The sequence below is a fragment of the Thamnophis elegans genome, unplaced genomic scaffold (assembly GCF_009769535.1).
Source record: "Thamnophis elegans isolate rThaEle1 unplaced genomic scaffold, rThaEle1.pri scaffold_168_arrow_ctg1, whole genome shotgun sequence".
NCBI classification, from domain to species: domain Eukaryota; kingdom Metazoa; phylum Chordata; class Lepidosauria; order Squamata; family Colubridae; genus Thamnophis; species Thamnophis elegans.
In genome coordinates this window covers 1,515-22,267 of record NW_022473637.1, presented here as the reverse complement: position 1 = coordinate 22,267, position 20,753 = coordinate 1,515, and the positions used below count along the sequence as shown (strand labels likewise).

Genomic DNA, 20,753 nt, shown 5'->3' with positions numbered 1-20,753 from the left:
GAATGTAAGCAAGACTTTTTCTCTTCCCTCTCGTTCCCCTGATTCCTGGTTCGAGGGAGAGGGAAGACAATGCATGCTTCATTTGCTAATTGCTTCGATGCTTGCTTTTCTAATACATTTTTGTTTGATTGCTGGGGATGAATCATTTAATTAATGTTTGACCCGTGCAGATTGATGTTTACTCATTCCAAAGTCAGCTCAATCAGGTTTCAGGAACGGTTTATTTAAACGTTTGCAGGAACTGGGCAAGGTTAGTCTAGGGAAGAGAAGCACTAGGGGAGACAGGATAGCATCTTCTAGTATTTCAGAGGCTGCCATGGAGAGGATGGGGGTCAAGCTAGTTTCCAAAGCCTGAAGGCCAGACAAGGGATAATGGATGAAAAGTGACCAAGGAGAGATTCAACCTGGAAATAAGGACAGTAAGAAGAATCAACCCACGGAACAGAAGTTGCCTTCAGAAGTTGTGGGAGCTTCATCACTGGAGGCTTTCAAGAGGAGACTGGACTGCCACATGTGAGAAATGGTGCAGGGTCTTCTGCTTGGGTGGGGTGGGGGGTTGAACCAGATGACCTACAAGGTCCCTTCCAACTCTGTTAATCTGTGAAATGGTGTAGGGTCTCCTACCTGGGCAAGGAGTGGACTAGACCTCCAGGATCCCTTCCAACTCTGTTATTATTCTGTTATTCAGAAGTTGTGGGAGCTTCATCACTGGAAGCTTTCAAGAAGAGACTGGACTGTGATCAGTCAGAAATGGTGTGGGGTCTCCTGCTTGGGCAAGGGGTGGACTAGAAGACCACCAGGATCCCTTCCAACTCTGTTATTATTCTGTTATTCAGAAGTTGTGGGAGCTTCATCCCTGGAGGCTTTCAAGAAGAGACTGGACTGCCATCTGTCAGAAACGGTGTGGGGGTCTCCTGCTTGGGCAAGGGGTGGACTAGAAGACCTCCAAGATCCCTTCCAACTCTGTTATTCTGTTAAAATCTGTTGTTCTGCTCCCACCATGGTCCCTATGCCCTTTCTTGGAGTCATCTGTATATGGGATCTGAAAATGAGGATATTCTGCAAATATGTTATCTCTGTCTTCCTGCGCAATTAAATTTTATGGCGAAAGTGTTATGTTGTGTAATACAGTGAAGCTTTCCTCCTTTTTTATTGCCTGTTTATTTTTTTATTGCTTTTTCAGCAGGCTATGAGAAAGACATGCGGTCTTCTCCGTGTGAACTCAGCCAAGCAGACTCTATTAAGGTTTCTTGATTCAACACCGAGGTGCCTCCTGAGTTTGAGATTAGATTAACAGAGTTGGAAGGGACCTTGTGGGTCATCTAGTCCAACCCCCTGCCCAAGCAGGAAACCCTACATCATTTCTGACAAATGGCAGTCTAGTCTCCTCTTGAAAGCCTCCAGTGATGAAGCTTCCCACACCTTCTGAAGGCAACTTCTGTTCCATGAGTGGATTGTTCTCATGGTCAGAAAAATTCCTCCTTATTTTCAGGTTGAATCTCTCCTTGGTCAGTTTCCATCCATTATTCCTTGTTTGGTCTTCAGGTGCTTTGGAGAATAGCTTGACCCCCAACCTCTCTGTGGCAGCCCCTCAAATGCTAGAACTCTGCTATCATGTCTCCCCTGGTCCTTCTCTTCACTAGACTAGCCATGCCCAGTTCCTGTAACTGTTCTTCATATGTTTGAGCCTCCAGTCCCCTCATCATCCTGGTTGCTCTTCTCTGTACTTTTTCTAGAGTCTCAACATCTTTTTTTATAGTGTGGTGACCAAAACTGGATGCAATCCTCTAGGTGTGGTCTTACTAAGGCTTTCTAGAGTGGTATCAGCATTCCAGTTGATCTTGATTGTATGCAGAGGTGGGCTCCTACCAGTTCGCACCAGTTCAGTAGAACCGGTTCGTCAAATCTACCGAACCGGTTAGAAGAGGTTCCATCAGTGGACCCAGAAGCAGGCCACACCTACAGAAGAGGTTCCAAAATTTTTTGAAACCCACCACTGACACACACACACAGAGAAAGACAGACAGACAGACAGGCTCACACAGAGAGAGAAAGAGAAAGAAAGAAAGAAAGAAAGAAAGAAAGAAAGAAAGAAAGAGTGAGAGAGATGAAAGAAAAAGGGGAAAAGGGACAGAGACACAAAAGGAAGGAAAGAGAGAGAGAGAGAGAGAGAGAGAGAGAGAGAGAGAACACATGGCGGGCAAGCCACTCCCACCAGGTCACATGGCAGGCAAGCCACTCCCACAAAGGAGGCCACACCCACAGAGTAGGTTCGAAAATTTTTTGAAACCCACCACTGATTGTATGTCTCTATCTTTTTCACCCTATCTTTCCCCCAACTCTCAGGTGACGCCATTCAGGGGACCTCCTGAACAACCCACGTGGAATACTTCCTTCCTATTTCAAGGAAGGGATGGCGCTACTGCTTTTTCGGATGATACGGCCTTGCTAATTGAATATTATAAATCAAGTAAGTCCCAGACATCTTCTTTCTAAGAGAGGAGAATGAGGTCCGGAAACTTGCCAACTCTTCCCAAATCATAGGTCATTGTTCATTGTTCTGACCCCCCCTCATCCCACACCAACATACTCCGTGCCAAAGATAAGTTACGGCATTTAATTAACAGACAGACAGGTCCTTGGCAGCAAACCGGCACAGACAAGCTTGGGCAGCAATCCAGCACAGATGAGCCGTGGCAGCAATCCAGCCTGCCAAGCTCACAATAATGTTCTCCAACATTAGTTCCTGTGTTGACTTCTGCAAGAGGGGCGTGTGCACAAGCAGTCCTTTTATAGTCTGGAGAGGAGCCTAATGACCACCCGCTGAGTGCAATCACCTCCTGTAATTGCGTAATTGTTCCTGATGCCTAGTAGCTCTTCGATGGCATGCATCCAGGAACATCCTGCTATGACACCACCTTGTTTTCTCTTTCTTTTCTTTTCTCCCTCCCTTCCTTCTCTACTTCCTTCCTTCCTCCTCTCCTTCCCCTTCTTCCTTCCCTTACTTCTCCCCTACTTCTACCCTCTGTCTTCTCCTTCCTACCCTCTCTCCTTCTCTTTTTCTCTCTTCCTCCCTCCTCTCCTTCTCCTTCTCTCCCTCCCACCCACCTCTCCTTACCTCTTTCTTAATGGGAAGAATCTGAATTCTAAAATTAGCAGTTCCCGAGAAAGACCAATAACTTTGTTTTATTTGATCTTTCCTATTCTTCTATGAAGTAAGCTAATCCACTTTTTATTCTTCTCCAACACGGCCAGCCTCAGGAGAAGATCTGGAAGGCAAGTCAACGTTTTTAGGCTACTCCGTGTTGCCACTGACCAATCGAGTTTACCGAAAGCTTGTGGCGGACAGTAGCCGAAGTGGAATCAGGGTAGAAAATCTACCCATCCAGGTAGGAATGGATGGATCAGATTATAGTGGAATAATATTGGGGTGTTTTTTCCCCCAAATGGGTGCATTCCATCACATTTGTGCTCCAGGTCATTCTCTTCCCACTGGGCCAATTTTGAAATGTATGGACGTCAACTCTCGAAAGTCATGTTGGTTGGGGAATTCTAGAGATTGAAGTCCACACATCTCAAAGTTGCCCAGATTGGAAAACCCTGTTCTAGAACAACGTAGTATTGTAGGTTCCGTCTCAAACTGTCAATGTAAATGACATGGATACGTTTTGGAAGAGGATTCATCTTAATCTGTGGAATAAGTCAGGGGTGGGTTCCTGCCAGTTCTAACCTCTTCTATAGAAGAGGTTCCACAAATCTACAGTGCCATTTAGAACCAGTTCCAGCTCCCTTCCCCCTCCCATCTGCACATTATCAAGATGAAGAGCGAGAGGAGGAATTCTGGGAGTTGAAGTCCACAAGTCTTAAAGCTGTCAAGTTTGAACACCCTGGGGTTTTTTTGCTAAAGGGTTAGGGGTGCAAGAGTCTTGTAACTTGACAGCTTTAAGACTTGCACACTTCAATGCCAGAGTTCCTGAGCCAACATAACTGGAGGAGGAATTCTGGGAGTTGAAGTCCACAAGTCTTAAAGCTGTCAAGTTTGAACACTCCTGGGTTTTTCTTTTCTAAAGGATTAGGGGTGCAAGGGTCTTGTAACTTGACAGCTTTAAGACTTGTGTGCTTCAAATGCCAGTTTCTGAGCCAACATTTTGGTTGCTAAGCAAGAGCATTGTTAAGTGAGTTTCACCACATTTTACAAGTTGGCCACGCCCACCCTGTCACATGGCCGGCAAGCCACTCCCACAAAGCAGCCACATCTACAAAAGAGGTTCTAATTTTTTTTGAAACCCACCACTGGAATAAGTCAACGGATGAATGAAACTCTTGATGACCAAATGAAGTTCTTCCAGTCTTTGGATGACCCACTTTGTGGAGATCAAGAGAGAAGAATTCTTCTTCCCCTATGCTTCTTGAAAACTTTTTGAACGGCTCCTTTTTTTTAAAAAAAAAAATGCAGCTTAGGTTAGCTGGCCCTTTAATCTTCTCCAGCAAAGCAATTCTTCAATATTAAGAAGGAAACAGGCATAATCAATTTTATTAAGGCTTTAGAATTCTTCTAAAGAAACTTCAGTAACGAATTCTACATACTGTATGGATTGTGTGAATTGATTTTGCCTTTTGCTTGTTATTTCCCCAGGATACCCCTATGAAAACCACGTCTGGTGGATTCCCTACTGTCCAACTTGGTCTTCAGTTGATCAACTCAGAGGTAAGGTTGGGAAACAGCAGTTTGCAATGACTTGGGAGCTTCCTACCAGAATGCCAAATGTCTTGATTGCAGTCAATCCTTTGGACTTAAGTGGTCATAATCCATACAGGACTGGGGGGAGGTGTGAATAGTTCTCATCCTTAGTTTCATGTATCTTAGAAAAATAGGAGTGTGGAGAAAGAGAGACAGTGACAGAGAAAGACAGAGACAGAGAGAGACAGAGAGAGAGACAGAGAGAGACAGCAGAGAAAGAGAGACAGAGACACAGAGACACAGAGAGTGAGAAGAGAGAGAGAGAGAGAAAGAGAAAGAGAGACATCGGGAGAGATAGAGAGACACAGAGTGAGAAGAGAGAGAGAGACAGAGAGAGAGAGAGAGAGACAGAGATAGAGAAAGACAGAGACAGAGAGAGACAGAGACAGAGAGACAGACAGAGAAAGAGAGACAGAGACAGAGAGACACAGAGAGTGAGAAGAGAGAGAGAGAAAGAGAGAGAGAGAAAGAGAGACAGAGGGAGAGACAGAGAGACACAGAGAGTGAGAAGAGAGAGAGAGACAGAGAGAGAGACAGAGAGAGAGAGAGACAAAGAGAGACAGAGAGACACAGAGAGTGAGAAGAGAGAGAGAGAGAGAAAGAAAGAAAGAAAGAAAGAAAGAAAGAGAGAGAGAGAGAAGAGAGAGAGAATGTCAATTAATATACATCATTTGATCACAGTTCATGCAAGACATTAAACTTTAGGTCTAAGTTGTGAAATAAACCATTTTATTGTTTACTATGATAGCCCAATTCTTGTTAATGCTACAAGTGGGTTACCACAAAAGACTGACTCACAAGCTATCCCATCTCAGGATGGTGTCAGGAGAAAAGAGGAAATAACACAGTGGTGGGATTCAATTTTTTTTTTTTGCTACCAGTTCTGTGGGCGTGGCTTGGTGGGTGTGGCATGACTTGGTGGGTATGGCTTGGTGGGCATGGCAGGGGAAGTATACTGTAAAAATCACCATTCCCTCCCGATCAGCTGGGACTCAGGAGGCAGAGAATAGATGGGGGCATGGCCAGCCAGCGGTGGTATTTGCCGGTTCTCCGAACTATTCAAAATTTCTACTCCCGGCTTCTTCAAAACTGGTCAGGACCTGCTGAATACCACCTCTGGAATAACGCAACAGGTTTCTTGGCATCTAAATCTAGCCGTGCTTGGAATGCAATTCTTCTCGGGAGCGAAATAATTCATATTCAACCAGTGCCCTGGAAACACGTCCTCTGTTCGAAAATCGATGCATTTCCAAGCTTGTGCAGGCTCACTCGGCATACGAAAGCTATGCAAATGCGGTGTTTGTCCAAAGAGGCATTCTTGCAGACGGAAATGCACAACAGATGCAACACAATGTTCCCTAATCCTTTCGCTGCTTGGAATCCACCATCTTGCTTAGACCTCTGCCCGCCTGTCTCCTAAGTCTGGGGCTGGATTGAATTAAGCGTCCTTCCCTCTCCTCCTCCTCCTCCTCCTCCTCCTCCTCCTCCTCCTCCTCCTCCTCCTCCTCCTCCTCCTCCTCCTCCTCCTCGCAATTCTATCCAAGCCCTGTAAAAGCATTAGAAACCCCAGGCGGCTGGCCAGCCGACTCCGAGTAGCATAGAGAGTGGGGCCTCCTAAATCCATGTCATGAATATAGATGATGTTTGACATGGCCTTGGAAAGCACCTCCTGGCTGCCTTCCCTTTCTCCTCTCTGCAGGCTGGCAGTCTTGATGGGGGGGGGGGAAACCCAGAGGTTGAGAGCAATTCATAGCTAGGTACCCGTTTCAACTCGCCGGGGCTAAATTACATTGTGGATCAATGTGGAGGGTGGAAATAAGAAAGGGAAGAGGGAAACGGAAAGGGAGAAAACACAATAATTTTGCAACTCATCGTTGACCCACAAACAACCGGTCCTGGTAGAACAATTTGCAAGACGGGAAGCGGTCTTCAGGATGACACAAGGAGCATTGCATCACTGCAGCCCAAATTTGGCCTCTTTTATGGAATAGAATAGAACAGAACAAAACAGAATAAATATTGGAATGAAGAATAGAATAGAATAGAATAAATATTGGAATGAAGAATAGAATAGAATAAATATTGGAATGAAGAATAGAATAGAATAAATATTGGATTGAAGAATAGAATAGAATAAATATTGGAATGAAGAATAGAATAGAATTCAATAGAATAGAATAGAATAGAATAGAATAGAATAGAATAAATATTGGGATGAAGAATAGAATAGAATAAATATTGGGATGAAGAATAGAATAGAATAGAACAGAACATAATAAATATTGGAATGAAGAATAGAATAAAATAGAATAGAATAAATATTGGAACGAAGAATAGAATAGAATTCAATAGAATAGAATAGAATAGAATAGAATAGAATAGAATAGAATAAATATTGGGATGAAGAATAGAATAGAACAAAACAGAACAGAACAGAATAGAACAAAATAGAACAGAATAGAATAGAATAGAACAGAACAGAATAAATATTGAAATGAAGAATAGAAATATTGGAATGAAGAATAGAATAGAATTCAATAGAATTCAATAGAGTAGAATAGAATAGAATAAATATTGGGATGAAAAATAGAATAGAATAGAATTCTTTATTGGCGAAGTGTGATTGGACACATGAGGAATTTGTCTTTGGTGCCTATGCTCTCAGTGTACATAAGGAGAATAAAATACACTCATCAAGAATAAAAAGACACAACAGTGATAGTCAAGGTTACTAATAAGTTATCAAATCGTACTAGGAAACAAATAAAAAAACAATGTAAATTGTAAAGATAGAAGCAACATGGTTATAGTCATAAGTATGGAGAGATAGGTACTAGAAAGGATGAGAAGAATAGTAATACAGTCCTAATAAATAATTTGACAGTGTTGTGGGAATTAGTTGTTAAGCAGAGGGATGGCATTCAGGAAAAAAACTGTCCTTCTGTCTAGTTGTCTTGGTGTGCAGTGCCGTATAGCGTCGTTTTGAGGGTAGGAGTTGAAACAATTTATGTCCAGAATGTGAGGGGTCTGTAGATATTTTCACAGCTCTCTTTTTTGACTCGTGCAGTCTATAGGTCCTCAGTGGAAGGCAGGTTGGCACTAATTGTATTTTCTGCAGTAGAAGAAACGCTGGGGGTCTGTAGAAGACCAATGTTGAACCTGTAGAAGCCGCGATGCTTCTGTGCTCTTCCTTCCTAACTTGGGCCAAATTTAAACCTGGCAGGTTAATTCCTTTGCTCTTTTCATCCGGAGCCACCCACCCTTATCCACGGTTTGGGGCCGGGCTGTCTGGGGAAGCACTTGGGAGAGGAGGGGGGGGGGGCTGCACATGATGAATTATTCACAGGGGCGTCAGTAAGTGCAGAATTAATCCCCGTTTCTTCCAGCTGGCTGCTGCACTAAATTATCACTCCTGGTCATGCGGGAAAATGTTGCAGAATTCATTTAGCTGATTATTGTTTTGATCTCGGAAGGACTGTGGGTTGCGGAGACCCTCCCCCTCTGGTGCTAATAAATATACAAACACAGAGAGAGAGAAAGGAGGAAGAGGAGGAGGAGGAAGAAGGAGAAGAAGAAGATGAAGAAGAAGAAGCTTAGAACATCATTTGTTCTAAGGAGGAGGAGGAGGAGGAAGGAGGAAGGAGGAAGGAGAAGGAGGAGAAGAAGAAGAAGAAGGAGAAGAAGGAGAAGAAGGAGAAGAAGGAGAAGAAGGAGAAGAAGGAGAAGAAGGAGAAGAAGAAGAAATGTTTTTTCCTTCCCCTACAAGTTCGGAACTACCAATATCCCCAACTTTTATAATGATAATAAATCATATTTATAACTCTGGCCAGGACTTTAGCTCCTACAAACTTCTGCCCATTTTCCATTGAAAGCAAGAACCGTACAATCCTGTATTTTAATTTATTTGACAGAGGGAGGGGGAGAGGAAGAGAGACATAGGGAGAGAGAAAGAGAGAGGGAAAGGGGGGAAGAAGACAGGGAGAAGGAGTGGGAGAGAGAAAGAAAGAGAGAGGAAGAGAGGAAGAGAGGGAGGGAAAGAAAGGGAGGGAGAAGAAGAGTGTGTGAGAGAGTGACAGAGGGAGTGGGAGAGGGAGAGAGAAAGAGAGGGAGGGAGAAGAAGAGAGGGAGAGAAGGAGGGAGAGAGTGGGAGAATGGGAGAGAAGAAGAGAGGGAGTGCGACAGGGAGAGAGAAAGAGAGAGGGAGAGAAAGAGGGAGGGAGAAGAAGAGAGGGAGGGAGAAGAAGAGAGGGAAAGAAGGAGGGAAAGTGGGAGAAGAAGAGAGGGAGTGGGACAGGGAGAGAGAAAGAAAGGGATGGGAAGAGAGAGAGAAGGAGAAAGAGGGGGAGAGAGAAAGAGGGAGGGGAAGAAGAGAGGGAGAAGGAGAGAGGGAGAGAAGGTGGGAGAGAGAGAGAGAAGAAGAAGAGAGGGTGAGAGAAAGAAAGAGAGAAGGAGAGAGCCTTGGCTCAGGAACATCTATGGAGCTTTCTAAAGCCATGGGGGGGGGTGTTAATTAATTCTAAAAGGAGCAGGGATCTTAAGCCGTCATTTCTGCCCCCCCCCCCATGCTTGCTGTCACATTAAACTGCTTTAACATGAGTCCTCCCCCTCCCTTCCCCGCCTCCTTTTCCTTTCGTTTTCTTTTTAAATACACCCAAAAAGGAGATCTTGGCCCATCACCATGAAATTCAATCGGTTGCCATGTGTGGTGGGGCTCCCTCCCCAGTGACAGGTGCTGATGGATTGCTAAGTGCAGGGTGGGTGAGGGGGAGTACATAAATTAAAGGATAATGTAGAATGATGTACTGCCAGGGTGGTCAGCCCACCAGCTGCCTGCAGCCCCCCAATTAATAATTCTTCTTCTTCTTCTTCTTCTTCTTCTTCTTCTTCTTCTTCTTCTTCTTCTTCTTCTTCTTCTTCTTCTTCTTCTTCTTCTTCTTCTTCCTTCTTCTTCCTTCTTCTTCTTCCTTCTTCTTCTCCTCCTCCTCCTCCTCCACCACCACCACCTCCACCTCCTCCTCCTTTCTTCCTTCTTCCTCCTCCTCCTCCTCCCACCCCCAATAGCCCACCTGACCATTCTTCATACGACCACTAGGTGGCAGCGAAGACTTAACCACTCCATGCGCGCTTTGCTGCTCTCTACTGGTCACACAACATGTTGCAGCTCATCCCTAACAGCGGTACTTTCATAAACTTGTGGGTCTGCCCATTTCTCCTTTGGCCCCTGATCCATCAGGCCATAGGTTGGAAGCTGATACACTTAGAGGCTGCATGTTTTGCTTATTGCCCCTGCAAAAAACGGTCGTAAAACCAAGCACAGTCGCCTTGTTCAGCAACAGAAATTCTGGTCCCACATTGTGGTCATAAGTAAGATTATCTGTATAGATCAGTGATAAAAAACCTTTTCAGCACTGAGTGCCGAAACTGAAACACGTTCATACACACGCACTTGTGTGCGCTGGAAACCCAAAGACTAATTGGCTGGCGCACGCATGCCTGGTTTGGGTGAATTTTTCAGGCCATTTTCAGGCTGTTTTTCCTGGCCATTTTGAGGGTGTTTTTCCGGGCCGTTTTCCAACACTCCAGTGCCCGCAAAGTCCAGCTGGCTGGCACACATATGTGCACGGGAAACCAGAAGAGCAGCTGGCGAGGGTGTGCATGCCCACACAGAGGGCTCTGGGTGCCACCTCTGGCCTGCGTGCATACATTCGCCATCATGAATATAGATCAATGATAGTTAATATTTTTGTCCAAAAGCACACACATACATGCACACACACACCCATAATGCAATGGGTGCATGACACCTCCCCCATGCACCACAACCCCCTGTGCATGCACATGTAACAACCCCCCTCCGTGCCCGGTTTTGAGCCTAGCGGGGCTGCCTGCAGCCTCCTGTGATCAAAAATGCGCCACAGGGGGGGCACTGCACCCCCCATGCTCCTCTGTGCAAACTACCCCGCCAACGGATTCGTGCAAAGACCTGAAAATCAGCTGCCACGAGGCTCGTGCGCATGTGCAGTAAAGCTCAGCTGGGCCAGTGGTGGGTTGCAGGCGGTACGCCCTGGTACGGGCGTACTGGAGCCTGACCGGAGCACCGGATACCGTTCCAGTGTGGTGCTCCGGAGGAGGGCCCACCCGCCCACCCTCGCTCCTTACCCGTTCTTTAAGCTTTTGGCGCTTCCACGCAGTCGCATGACGCGTACGGCGCCTGCACGATGCTCCGCCGAGCAGCTGGAGCATCGCGGAGGCTTGCGGAAGCGCCACAGGCAAGTACCGCGCACGTCCATGCAGGTGACGCCGGGGCCTTTCCAACCACTACTGGAACCCACCACTGAGCTGGGCCGATGGCTTGCGTGCCCGCAGAGAGGGCTGTGCGTGGCACCTGTGGTGGGTATAGATAGACACATCCATGCGTGCTCTCACATCTCTTCGCTGAAGGCTGTTTTCTCAGCAGAATGTTCTTCTTCTGAGTTACAACCCCCCCCTCCTCCTCTAAGCCCCCACCCCTTCCCAGCATCGTTAGACATCGTGATTGCTGCGGAAATTATAGAGCAGTGATAGAATTACTACTGAGCGGGAACGATTCCACCGGCTTCGCTTTGTTAGACAGCTAATGAGTGGCAGACAGCGAGGCCATGGCGAAGCGGAGCAAGGGAGGGGAAAAACGAACGTCTTTGTCGAACGAAAATTTGCCAGTTTCCGCCGCCTGCTCCCAGAGGAAGTTTTAGGGGGAAATTAATTGAATTAGGAGGGGGGGGGGGGGCAGACGTGGCAAGCTTCGTTGGCCGAGACTTGCTCCTTTTCTTTTCATCAGATGCGGGGGGGGGGGGGAGGAAGGCGATAATAATTTCAGTCAATTCTGGGCCTCATCTGGGTGGTCGGCTTGGCGGGATTGACAATGAGGTCTGCCTTTTGCAGGAAGTCCTTTTGGGGGTTGTCTGGATTTAATTGACGCTTGCCAGCCGAAAGCCTGATGGTTGATGCCAAGGAGGGTTGGCTGAGGTCAAACTTTGCTCCCCAGCCGGGTGAAATATGTAGATGGGCAACAGAGGTGGTATTCAGCAGGTTCTGACCAGTTCTGGAGAACCAGAAGCGGAAATTTTGAGTAGTTCGGAGATCCGGCAAATACCACCTCTGGCTGGCCATGCCCCTGTCTATTCTCTGCTGATCTGGAGGGAATGGGGATTTTGAAGTAACCTTCCCTTGCAGTGTATCTCAACCTTGGCAATGTGAAGATGAGTGGACTTCAACGGTTGGACTAGGAGACCTCCAAAGTCCTATTCTGCTACTCTGTGGCTATTCTGTTATTAAGGAGACTCCCGGAGAGTTAGGAGGCTGGGTTGACAATTTGCCAACCTGTGTTTGAAGTCCGAGTGCCGCTGTGCAACAGGGTGTGCTTCTGTCACTCCCCCCAGTTCCTGCCAACCTAGCTGTTTAAAACGCAAGTAGATAAAGAACTACTACACACCGGTGGTAGGTTGGTGGGGATGGTAGGTGAGGACACGAAAGGAACTCCCCAACGGGACATCCCTCGGGCAACGGTGATGTCCCTGACGCATTCTTCCACCCTGGCAGTGCTTTGATGGGCTCGACACGGAGGTATAGTGTTGTTCTGTTTGTTGTTCTGTTATTCTGTTTGCCTCTCTCCTCCAAATCTGGAGAGATGCAGATTTTTAAGAAAGCGAATCCAAGAATAGGCAGAGCAGTCCTACCTTCTCCCCACCCCTCCATTAAGATTCAAATAAGCCGTCACAGCCTGGAGTCACGGCATCCGAATTGGCGGTAGCCACTTTGCTGCCGGACCCAGGGAGCGTCCAATTTAACCAGTTAGCCCTAGGATTGTAGGAAATGAAGGGATCATATTGGTGAGCACGGAGAGGTTGCCTTAGCCCTTGATGGAATTCTACTTCATTAACCACCCATCAATGTTTGTTCAAGACCATCTGCCGTTTGTTATGCCCCTTAGATTTCCTGACAGTGAGAACCATTCATCAGTGGAACAGAAGTTGCCTCCTGGTTGCAAATGCTCCAACATTGGAGGTTTTTAGGAAGATGTTGGATAACCATTTGTCTGAAGTGCTGTAGGGTTTCCTGCCTGGGCAGGGGGTTGGACTAGAAGACCTCCAAGGTCCCTTCCAATTCTGTTATTCTATTCTATTCTCTTTTCTATTCTATTCTACATTCAATTCCATTCTATTCTACATTCTATTCTACTCTATTCTACATTCAATTCTTTTCTATTTTATTCTTCATTCCATTTCATTCCATTCTATTCTATTTCATTCTACATTCAATTCTGTTTTATTCTACATTCTATTCTATTCTATTCTATTCCATTCCATTCAATTCTACATTCAATTCTACTCTATTCTACATTCTATTCTATTCTATTTCATTCTACATTCAATTCTATTTTATTCTACATTCAATTCTATTCTATTCTATTCTATTCTATTCCATTCCATTCAATTCTACATTCAATTCTACTCTATTCTACATTCAATTCTATTCTATTCTACATTTTATTCCATTCCATTCCATTCTATTCTATTCTACATTCAATTCTACTCTATTCTACATTCAATTCTTTTCTATTTTATTCATTCCATTTCATTCCATTCTAGTCTATTCTATTCTATTTCATTCTACATTCAATTCTATTTTATTCTACATTCTATTCTATTCTATTCTATTCCATTCCATTCAATTCAATTCTACATTCAATTCTACTCTATTCTACATTCAATTCAATTCAATTCTACATTCTATTCTATTCTATTCTATTCCATTCCATTCTATTCTATTCTATTCTACATTCAATTCTACTCTATTCTACATTCTATTCTATTCTATTCTACATTTAATTCTTTTCTATTTTATTCTTCATTCCATTCCATTCTATTCAATTCAATTTCCCTCCTCTGCTTTCCAAGGCCCAAGGTTTTTAAGGCATCTTCACGCCTGGCCATCGTAATGTCTTCTTGTTTTGTTCTGCCTAGAGGCCAGATACCTTTCTGACTTCATCAACCACAAATGGCCTTCCCATTTTGGATCCAGAGTTGGTGGGAGAGCTGGGGACCATCAAGGAACCCTGGACAAGACCAACTTCCAAAAATGAACAGAAGACCAGTTCAGCTAGAGATAGCGTGAGTGATTTATTTTCCTACTTTGTTATAGTCCTCGCTTCCTAGCAACCTCATAGAGTGAAGCTCTCTTTGACTGTGAAAACAGTAGAAATCATGACACCCTTGTAATATTTTGTTTGTTTCCAAGAATTTCTAGTACCGGTTCTCTGAACTACTCAAAATTTCTGCTACCGGTTCTCTGAACTACTCAAAATTCCCGCTACCGGTTCTCTGAGGTACTCAGAATTTCTGCTACTGGTTCTCTGAACTCCTCAAAATTTCCACTACTAGTTCTCCGAACTACCCAAAACTTCCACTACCGATTCTCTGAACTAAAACTTTTCGTTACCGGTTCTCTGAACTACTCAAAATTTTCGCTAACGGTTCTCTGAACTACTCAAAATTTCTGCTACCGGTTCTCTGAACTACTCAAAATTTCTGCTACTGGTTCTCTGAACTACTCAAAATTTCCACTACTAGTTCTCCGAACTACTCAGAACTTCCGCTACCGGTTCTCTGAACTATTCAAAATTTCGGCTACCGGTTCTCTGAACTACTCAAAATTTTCACTACCGGTTCTCTAAACTCCTCAAAATTTTCCACTATTAGTTCTCCGAACTACTCAAAATTTCCGCTACCGGTTCTCTGAACTACTCAAAATTTCCTCTACTGGTTCTCCAGAACCTGTCAGAACCTGCTGGATTTCACCCCCATGTCAAACTCAAGGCCTGTGGGCCGGATCCAACCTTACTGAAATCTGACCCACAGAACCAGCCTGGAAATATCAAAGGGTTGACCTGCGGTGGCTCTGCCAACCAAAACAGGCCATGGGGAGGCCACATGCAGCCCCCACGTGGCCCATTTTCTGCCTCCCCGGCCTCCAGCAGCACTTTGCCAGGAAAAACTGGCCACCCTGAGGCACTGCCAGCCCATGGAGGAGAGCTACGATGCTGATCTTGAAGAAATCCAGTTGGACATCCCTGCTCTAATCCAATCTTCGAATTGAATTTTCCGACAGCTGGAGAAATTCCTCCCTGACCTCATTCTGAGGAGGAACCTGGCTGGTAGGATCCAAGGCTTTCAGTGCAATGACGAGTATTTGATTGCGAACTCATTTAGTCCATTCCTGGCTATTACGGCTACATTATCTCAAGACCTGAGGGCCACTTCCGACTCATAACTGTCAGCTCATCACCATAAGTCTGAGATCAGCAAAACCTGGACACGGATAACATCATTTGCTCGGGCTTCCAGACCCAACACTGGCTAAGTAGAGGCCTTCGGTGTTCCATCAATCTTAACGTTAAAAAAGAAACCAGACACAAAAGGAAGAAGACCTCAGAGCTCACCTATTCCATATCTCAATGGGACATGGTGGCTCAGGGGCTAAGACGCTAAGTCAGTCAGAAAGGTCGGCAGTTCGGCGGTTCGAATCCCTAGCGCTGCGTAACGGAGTGAGCTCCCGTGACTTGTCCCAGCTTCTTCCAACCTAACAGTTTGAAAACATGTTAGAAAATGCAAGTAGAAAAATAGGAGCCACCTTTGGTGGGAAGGGAACAGAGTTCCGTGCGCCTTCAACGTCGAGTCATGCTGGCCACATGACCACGGAGACGTCTTCGAATAGCACTGGTTCTTCGGCTTTGAAACAGAGTTGAGCATCATCCCCTAGAGTTGGGAACAACTAGCACATAAGTGCAAGGGGAAACCACATAGACTATCTAGGTGAAGAAAACAAATCTGGGAGAACTGGAGAGAGGGGGAGGAGGAACGAGTGGTTCCCCCCCCCCCCAGAATAGAGCAGATGTGTGTGAATTCAGTAAAATTAAATAATTCCCTAAAAGAGTCACTTTGGGGCAGAGGTGGGTTTCTACCAGTTCGCACCTATTCGGTAGAACCGGTTCGTCAAATCTACCGAACCGGTTAGAAGAGGTTCCACCAGAAAGCAGGCCACACCTACAGAAGAGGTTCCAAAAATTTTTGAAACCCGCCACACACACACACACACACACAAACACACACAGACTCACACAGAGAAAGAGAAAGAAAGGAATAAAGAAAGAAAGAAAAAAGAAAAAAGAAAGAAAAAGTGAGAGAGAGATGAAAGAAAAAAAGGAAAAAGGACAGAGAGACAAAAGGAAGGAGAGAGAGAGAGAGAGAGAGAGAGAACACATGGCCGGCAAGCCACCCCCACCAGGTCACATGGCTGGCAAGCCACTCCCATAAAGGAGGCCACACCCACAGAGTAGGTTCGAAAATTTTTTGAAACCCACCACTGCTTTGGGGAGACAGGCGGTGTGGAAATTGGATCAATAAAAACGGTGGTGTGCAAGCATAGCAGAAGGTAGCAAAAAGGCACCGGAAATTTTCAGAACTCACAAAGACTATTCTTCTTTCAATGACACGGCTCATTGTCGAGATGCTTTTAGAGAGATAATTTGTCTTTCCAATTGTTCAGGCGGCCTTGAGAGCCATTTTGGCGCAGAGGCATCAGGCAAGAAAGCGCCCTGTGAGTTCTAGACTCACACAAAGCCAGCTGGGTGGCCTTGGGCCAGCCACTCTCTCCTTTCCCTAGGAAGATTGAAAGAGCGAAGCGCTTCTGAAAAAACCTGGCTGAGAAAACTGCAGGGGTTTCTTCGGGCAGTTTTCAGGAATCAAGAGTGGCAGGAAAAAGAAGGGAAGGGAAGAAAAGGAAGGGAGGGAAGAGGAGGGGAGGGGGGAAGAGGAAGGGGAAGGGGAGGGGAAGAAAGACGGGGAAGGGAAGGGAAGGAGAATGAAAGGAGAATGAAAACAGAAAAGGAAGGGAAGGAAAGGAAAATGAAAACAGAAAGGAAAGGGGAATGAAAAGGGGAATGAACAGAAAGGGAAGGGAAAAGAAGGGAAGGGAAAAGAAGGGAAGGGAAAAGAAGGGAAGGAAAGGAAAGGAAGGGAAAGGGGAATGAAAACAGAAAGGGAAGGGAAAGGAAGGGAAGGGTAGGAAGGGAAGAAAAGGGGAAAGAAGAAAGGAAAGAAAAGGAAAGGGGGGAGAGGGGGGAGAAGGAGAAAGAGAAGACCCACTAAATTCGCATTACAACGAATTTTGATTGTTTGTGCCTAAAAGCACAAATCCTGGCAAGCAGGAACTTAGATCTGCTTCAGGTGCAAGAATCATCATTGCAGCATGTTGGATTCTCAAGTAGCGTGGCACCATCCGGCAGGCCTTCTGTGCTCCTGGCACACCGTGGGCAGCAAATTCCTCTTCCAACTGGGCTGAAGTTGTGAATTACAGGTGGACAACTTGAGAAATCCGGGCAGCGTTCCCAATTATTTTTTCCCAAGGAATCCTTGGGCCGATGAGCTCGGGTTTTTTTTTGCAGTCTTCCTATCACCATCTAGTGGACAAGAGTTATATTAACAGCTGTCCTTCTCAACTCTTAGAATGGTGTGTGTGTGTGTGTGTGTGTTCCAATCTTGCCTAGACTTGTGGATTTCAACTCCCAGAATTCCCCAGCCAGAATTCTGAGAGTTGAAGTCCACAAGTCTTAAAGTAGATTCGACAACCCTCTAACCAGGCTGCAGTCATAATATTTAGAATAGCATAGCATAGCATAGCATAGCATAGCATAGCATAGCATAGCATAGCATAGCATAGCATAGCATAGCATAGCATAGTTTCTTGCGCAACTTTGAGTGGGGAGATGTTCTAAAAATGGCCGATCTGGTGCACCCTGATTTCACTCAAAAGGAGGAAGAGGAGAGGCAAGCCTATTAGATGATAGATAGATAGATAGATAGATAGATAGATAGATAGATAGATAGATAGATAGATAGATAGATAGATAGATACTCAACCCAGAATAGTTAGGGCTAAACGAGAGACGACTATTGGTTTTGCTTTGCAGATGGTAGATTTCTTCCCCTCAAAACTGGCTTTGTATTCAGATACAAAATGTGGGGTTTGGAGTATAGAATTTTACCTCTCGGTGGATTCTTTGAGGGGGGGTTTCAGCAAAAGGAGGAGAGAGAAAAGAAAGAACCTGACTTGCTTCCTACACACACACACACACACACACACGAACAGGAGTGAGTGAGTGAGTGAGTGAGAGAGAGATAAACAGAGAGACACACACACACACACAGACACACATACACAGAGTGAGAGAGAGAGATAGACAGAGAGAGAGAGACACACACACACAGAGTGAGAGAGAGAGAGACAGAGAGAGACACACACACACACAGAGAGACACACACAGAGAGTGAGAGAGAGAGAGACAGAGAGAGACACACAGAGAGAATGAGACAAAGAGAGACAGAGAGAGAGACACAAACAGAGAATGAGAGAGAGACACACACACACAGACACACACACACAGTGTGAGAGAGAGAGAGACAGAGAGAGACACACACACAGTGAGTGAGAGAGAGAGACACACACAGAGACACACACACACAGAGTGTGTGAGAGAGAGAGAGACAGAGAGAGAGACACACACAGAGAATGAGAGAGAGAGACACACACACAGACACACACACACAGAGTGTGTGTGAGAGAGAGAGAGACAAGAGACACACAGAGAGAGAATGAGAGAGATAGACAGAGAGAGAGACACACACATAGAGAGTGAGTGAGTGAGAGAGAGAGACAGAGACAGAAAGACACACACACAAACACACACACACACACACACACACTGAAAAGATTGTGTGCAATTGCATCCCTCCCACTCCGCCTTGCTTCGGAAAAACCTTGTTGGTTTTGTCACAAAACACTTGATTGCTGGATGATGTACAGCTAATTCCACAAGCCAAACAGAAGCTTTGGAAGTGCTAATTAACAGCCCCAATGAAAGACGCTCATTAGCTCTTGTTATAGCGAACTCATTAGCCAAACCTCAATGGTTGCGCTAATTAGACTCCTAAAGCCAAGCAGAAGAGGGCGGCCAAATCCGAAACAGACGGGCGGGGCTGAATAGTGACAGACAGACAGACAGACAGACAGACAGACAGATAGAAAGAGGGTTCAGCGTTTTAATTCCTTTCTTTCTTCATTCACCGAATCCAGAAGGACATCCGTGTTGAATGGCTCAAACCTTGAGTACAGGGAGTCCTTGACTTACATACGGCTTGTATAGTGACCGCTAGAATTTACAGCGGCACTGGAAAAAGTGACAGGACCATATTTCACACTTGGCAGCCGTTGCAACGTCCCCACGGACACATGTTCAATATCCAGATGCTTGGCCACTGACTCATTTTCATGACGGTGGCAGTGTCCCGAGATCACGTGATTCCCTGTTTGCGACCTTCTGCGAAGCAAAGTGAATGGGGAAGTCAGGTCCACTTAAGAGATGTGTGACTAGCTTAACATCTGCAAGTGATTCACGGTGGCAAGCTGGGTTATAAAATGGGGCAAAACTCACTTAACCAATGAGTCTCACTCAGCAACGGAAAGTTTGGGCTCAGTTGTGGCTTCCAAGCCGAGGACTTAGGTTCTCCCAGTTGCAATGGATGGCTGTGAAGGTTGGACCACAAGGAAGACTGAGCGCCAAAGAATGGAGGCCTTTGAACTCTGGTGCTGGAGAAGACTCCTGCGAGCCCCTTGGACTGCAAGGCCATCCAACCGGTCAGTCCTAGAGGAGATCCACCCTGACTGCTCTTTAGGAGGCCAGATCCTGAAGAGGAAACTCAAAGACTTTGGCCACCTGATGAGAAGGAAGAAGGACTCCCTGGAGAAGAGCCTCATGCTGGGAACGATGGAGGGCAAAAGAAGAAGAAGGGAAGGGCAGAGAAGGAAGTGGCTGGATGGAGTCACGGAAGCAGTCTGAAATGCTATAGGGCAGTGGTCCCCAACCTTTTTATCGCCGCGGACCAGTCAGCCTTTGATAATTTTACCGTGGCCCGCTGAGCGCGCGCAGAGGCGCACAGGGCTCTCTTCCCTGGAGCCTTTGCGCACGGCCCAGGAGCTTTTGTGCACGGCCCAGGAGCCTTTGCGCTGCAGCCTGGTCCTTCGCCTCCCCCCCCCCCGGAGAAAGCCGGTCCAGAGAAAGCCAGTCCCCGCGCCTCTCACTCCCACACGCGCCACCTCCGAGCGTCACAGCCCCACCAGCCCCGCATAGAGCGAGCGAGCAGCTCAAGGTCACCTCCGGACAGCGGCAGTGGCCCCTTCCAGAAAAACCTGCAGCAAAGGGGCCAGTTAACCACCACCTGCTTACCAGGGTTGGCTGCCTCGGGCGCTTGGGCAAAAGTGGCCCCGAGGAGGCGGACACGCACAGCTGACGCGCGTCTTTCCGAGCTCCACAAAAAACCCCAACGGCCCCCTTTCGGTGCGGGCTGGAAGCCAGGCGGGAAGTTCCCGTTCTCTTACCTGGGCTGTGACGACTATTGGGGAAGTGTGCAGCGCCTCAGAAGTAAAGCTGACGCCGCTGACGCCGTTCCTTGGAAGCGACGGAGCGGCTGAGGCAGGAAGGCGCGCGGCGGTGGCAGCTGTTCAGCCAGCCGCCTCGCAGGAGAAGAGCCGCTCTTGGGTTTCGCAGGGGGCGGCGGTGGCGGCGGTACCAGCAGCGCCCGGGGATTCCACCAGCGCGCGCGCGGACCTTTGGGCAGCTGTTCAGCCAGCCGCCTCGCAGGAGAAGAGCCGCTCTTGGGTTTCGCAGGGGGCGGCGGTGGCGGCGGTACCAGCAGCGCCCAGGGATTTCACCAGCGCGCGCGTGGACCTTTGGGCAGCTGTTCATGTCCCCCGGCCGCTGCGCGGCCCGGTGCCAGGTACTCCACGGCCCGGCACCGGTCCGCGGACCGGGGGTTGGGGACCACTGCTATAGGGTTTCCTGCCTGAGCACGGGGTTGGACTAGAAGACCTTCAAAGTCTTTTCCAACTCTGTTATTCTACTATTCTTTCCTTCTTTCCT

General features: G+C 46.6%; 1 protein-coding gene across 1 annotated transcript in view; it reads left to right on the top strand.

The window, feature by feature from the left end:
* LOC116523323 (coiled-coil domain-containing protein 33-like) overlaps window positions 1-15,049 on the top strand; it is a gene marked incomplete at its 5' end in the record, with an annotated part of 57,053 nt that extends 42,004 nt beyond the window's left edge. Inside the window, 5 exons of the mRNA XM_032238427.1 lie at window positions 2,347-2,470; window positions 3,256-3,389; window positions 4,637-4,708; window positions 13,744-13,890; window positions 14,888-15,049. Coding sequence (XP_032094318.1) covers window positions 2,347-2,470; window positions 3,256-3,389; window positions 4,637-4,708; window positions 13,744-13,890; window positions 14,888-15,049 — 639 coding nt within the window. The remainder of the gene's footprint in view (window positions 1-2,346; window positions 2,471-3,255; window positions 3,390-4,636; window positions 4,709-13,743; window positions 13,891-14,887) is intronic.
* Between the last annotated feature and the right edge of the window lie 5,704 nt (window positions 15,050-20,753).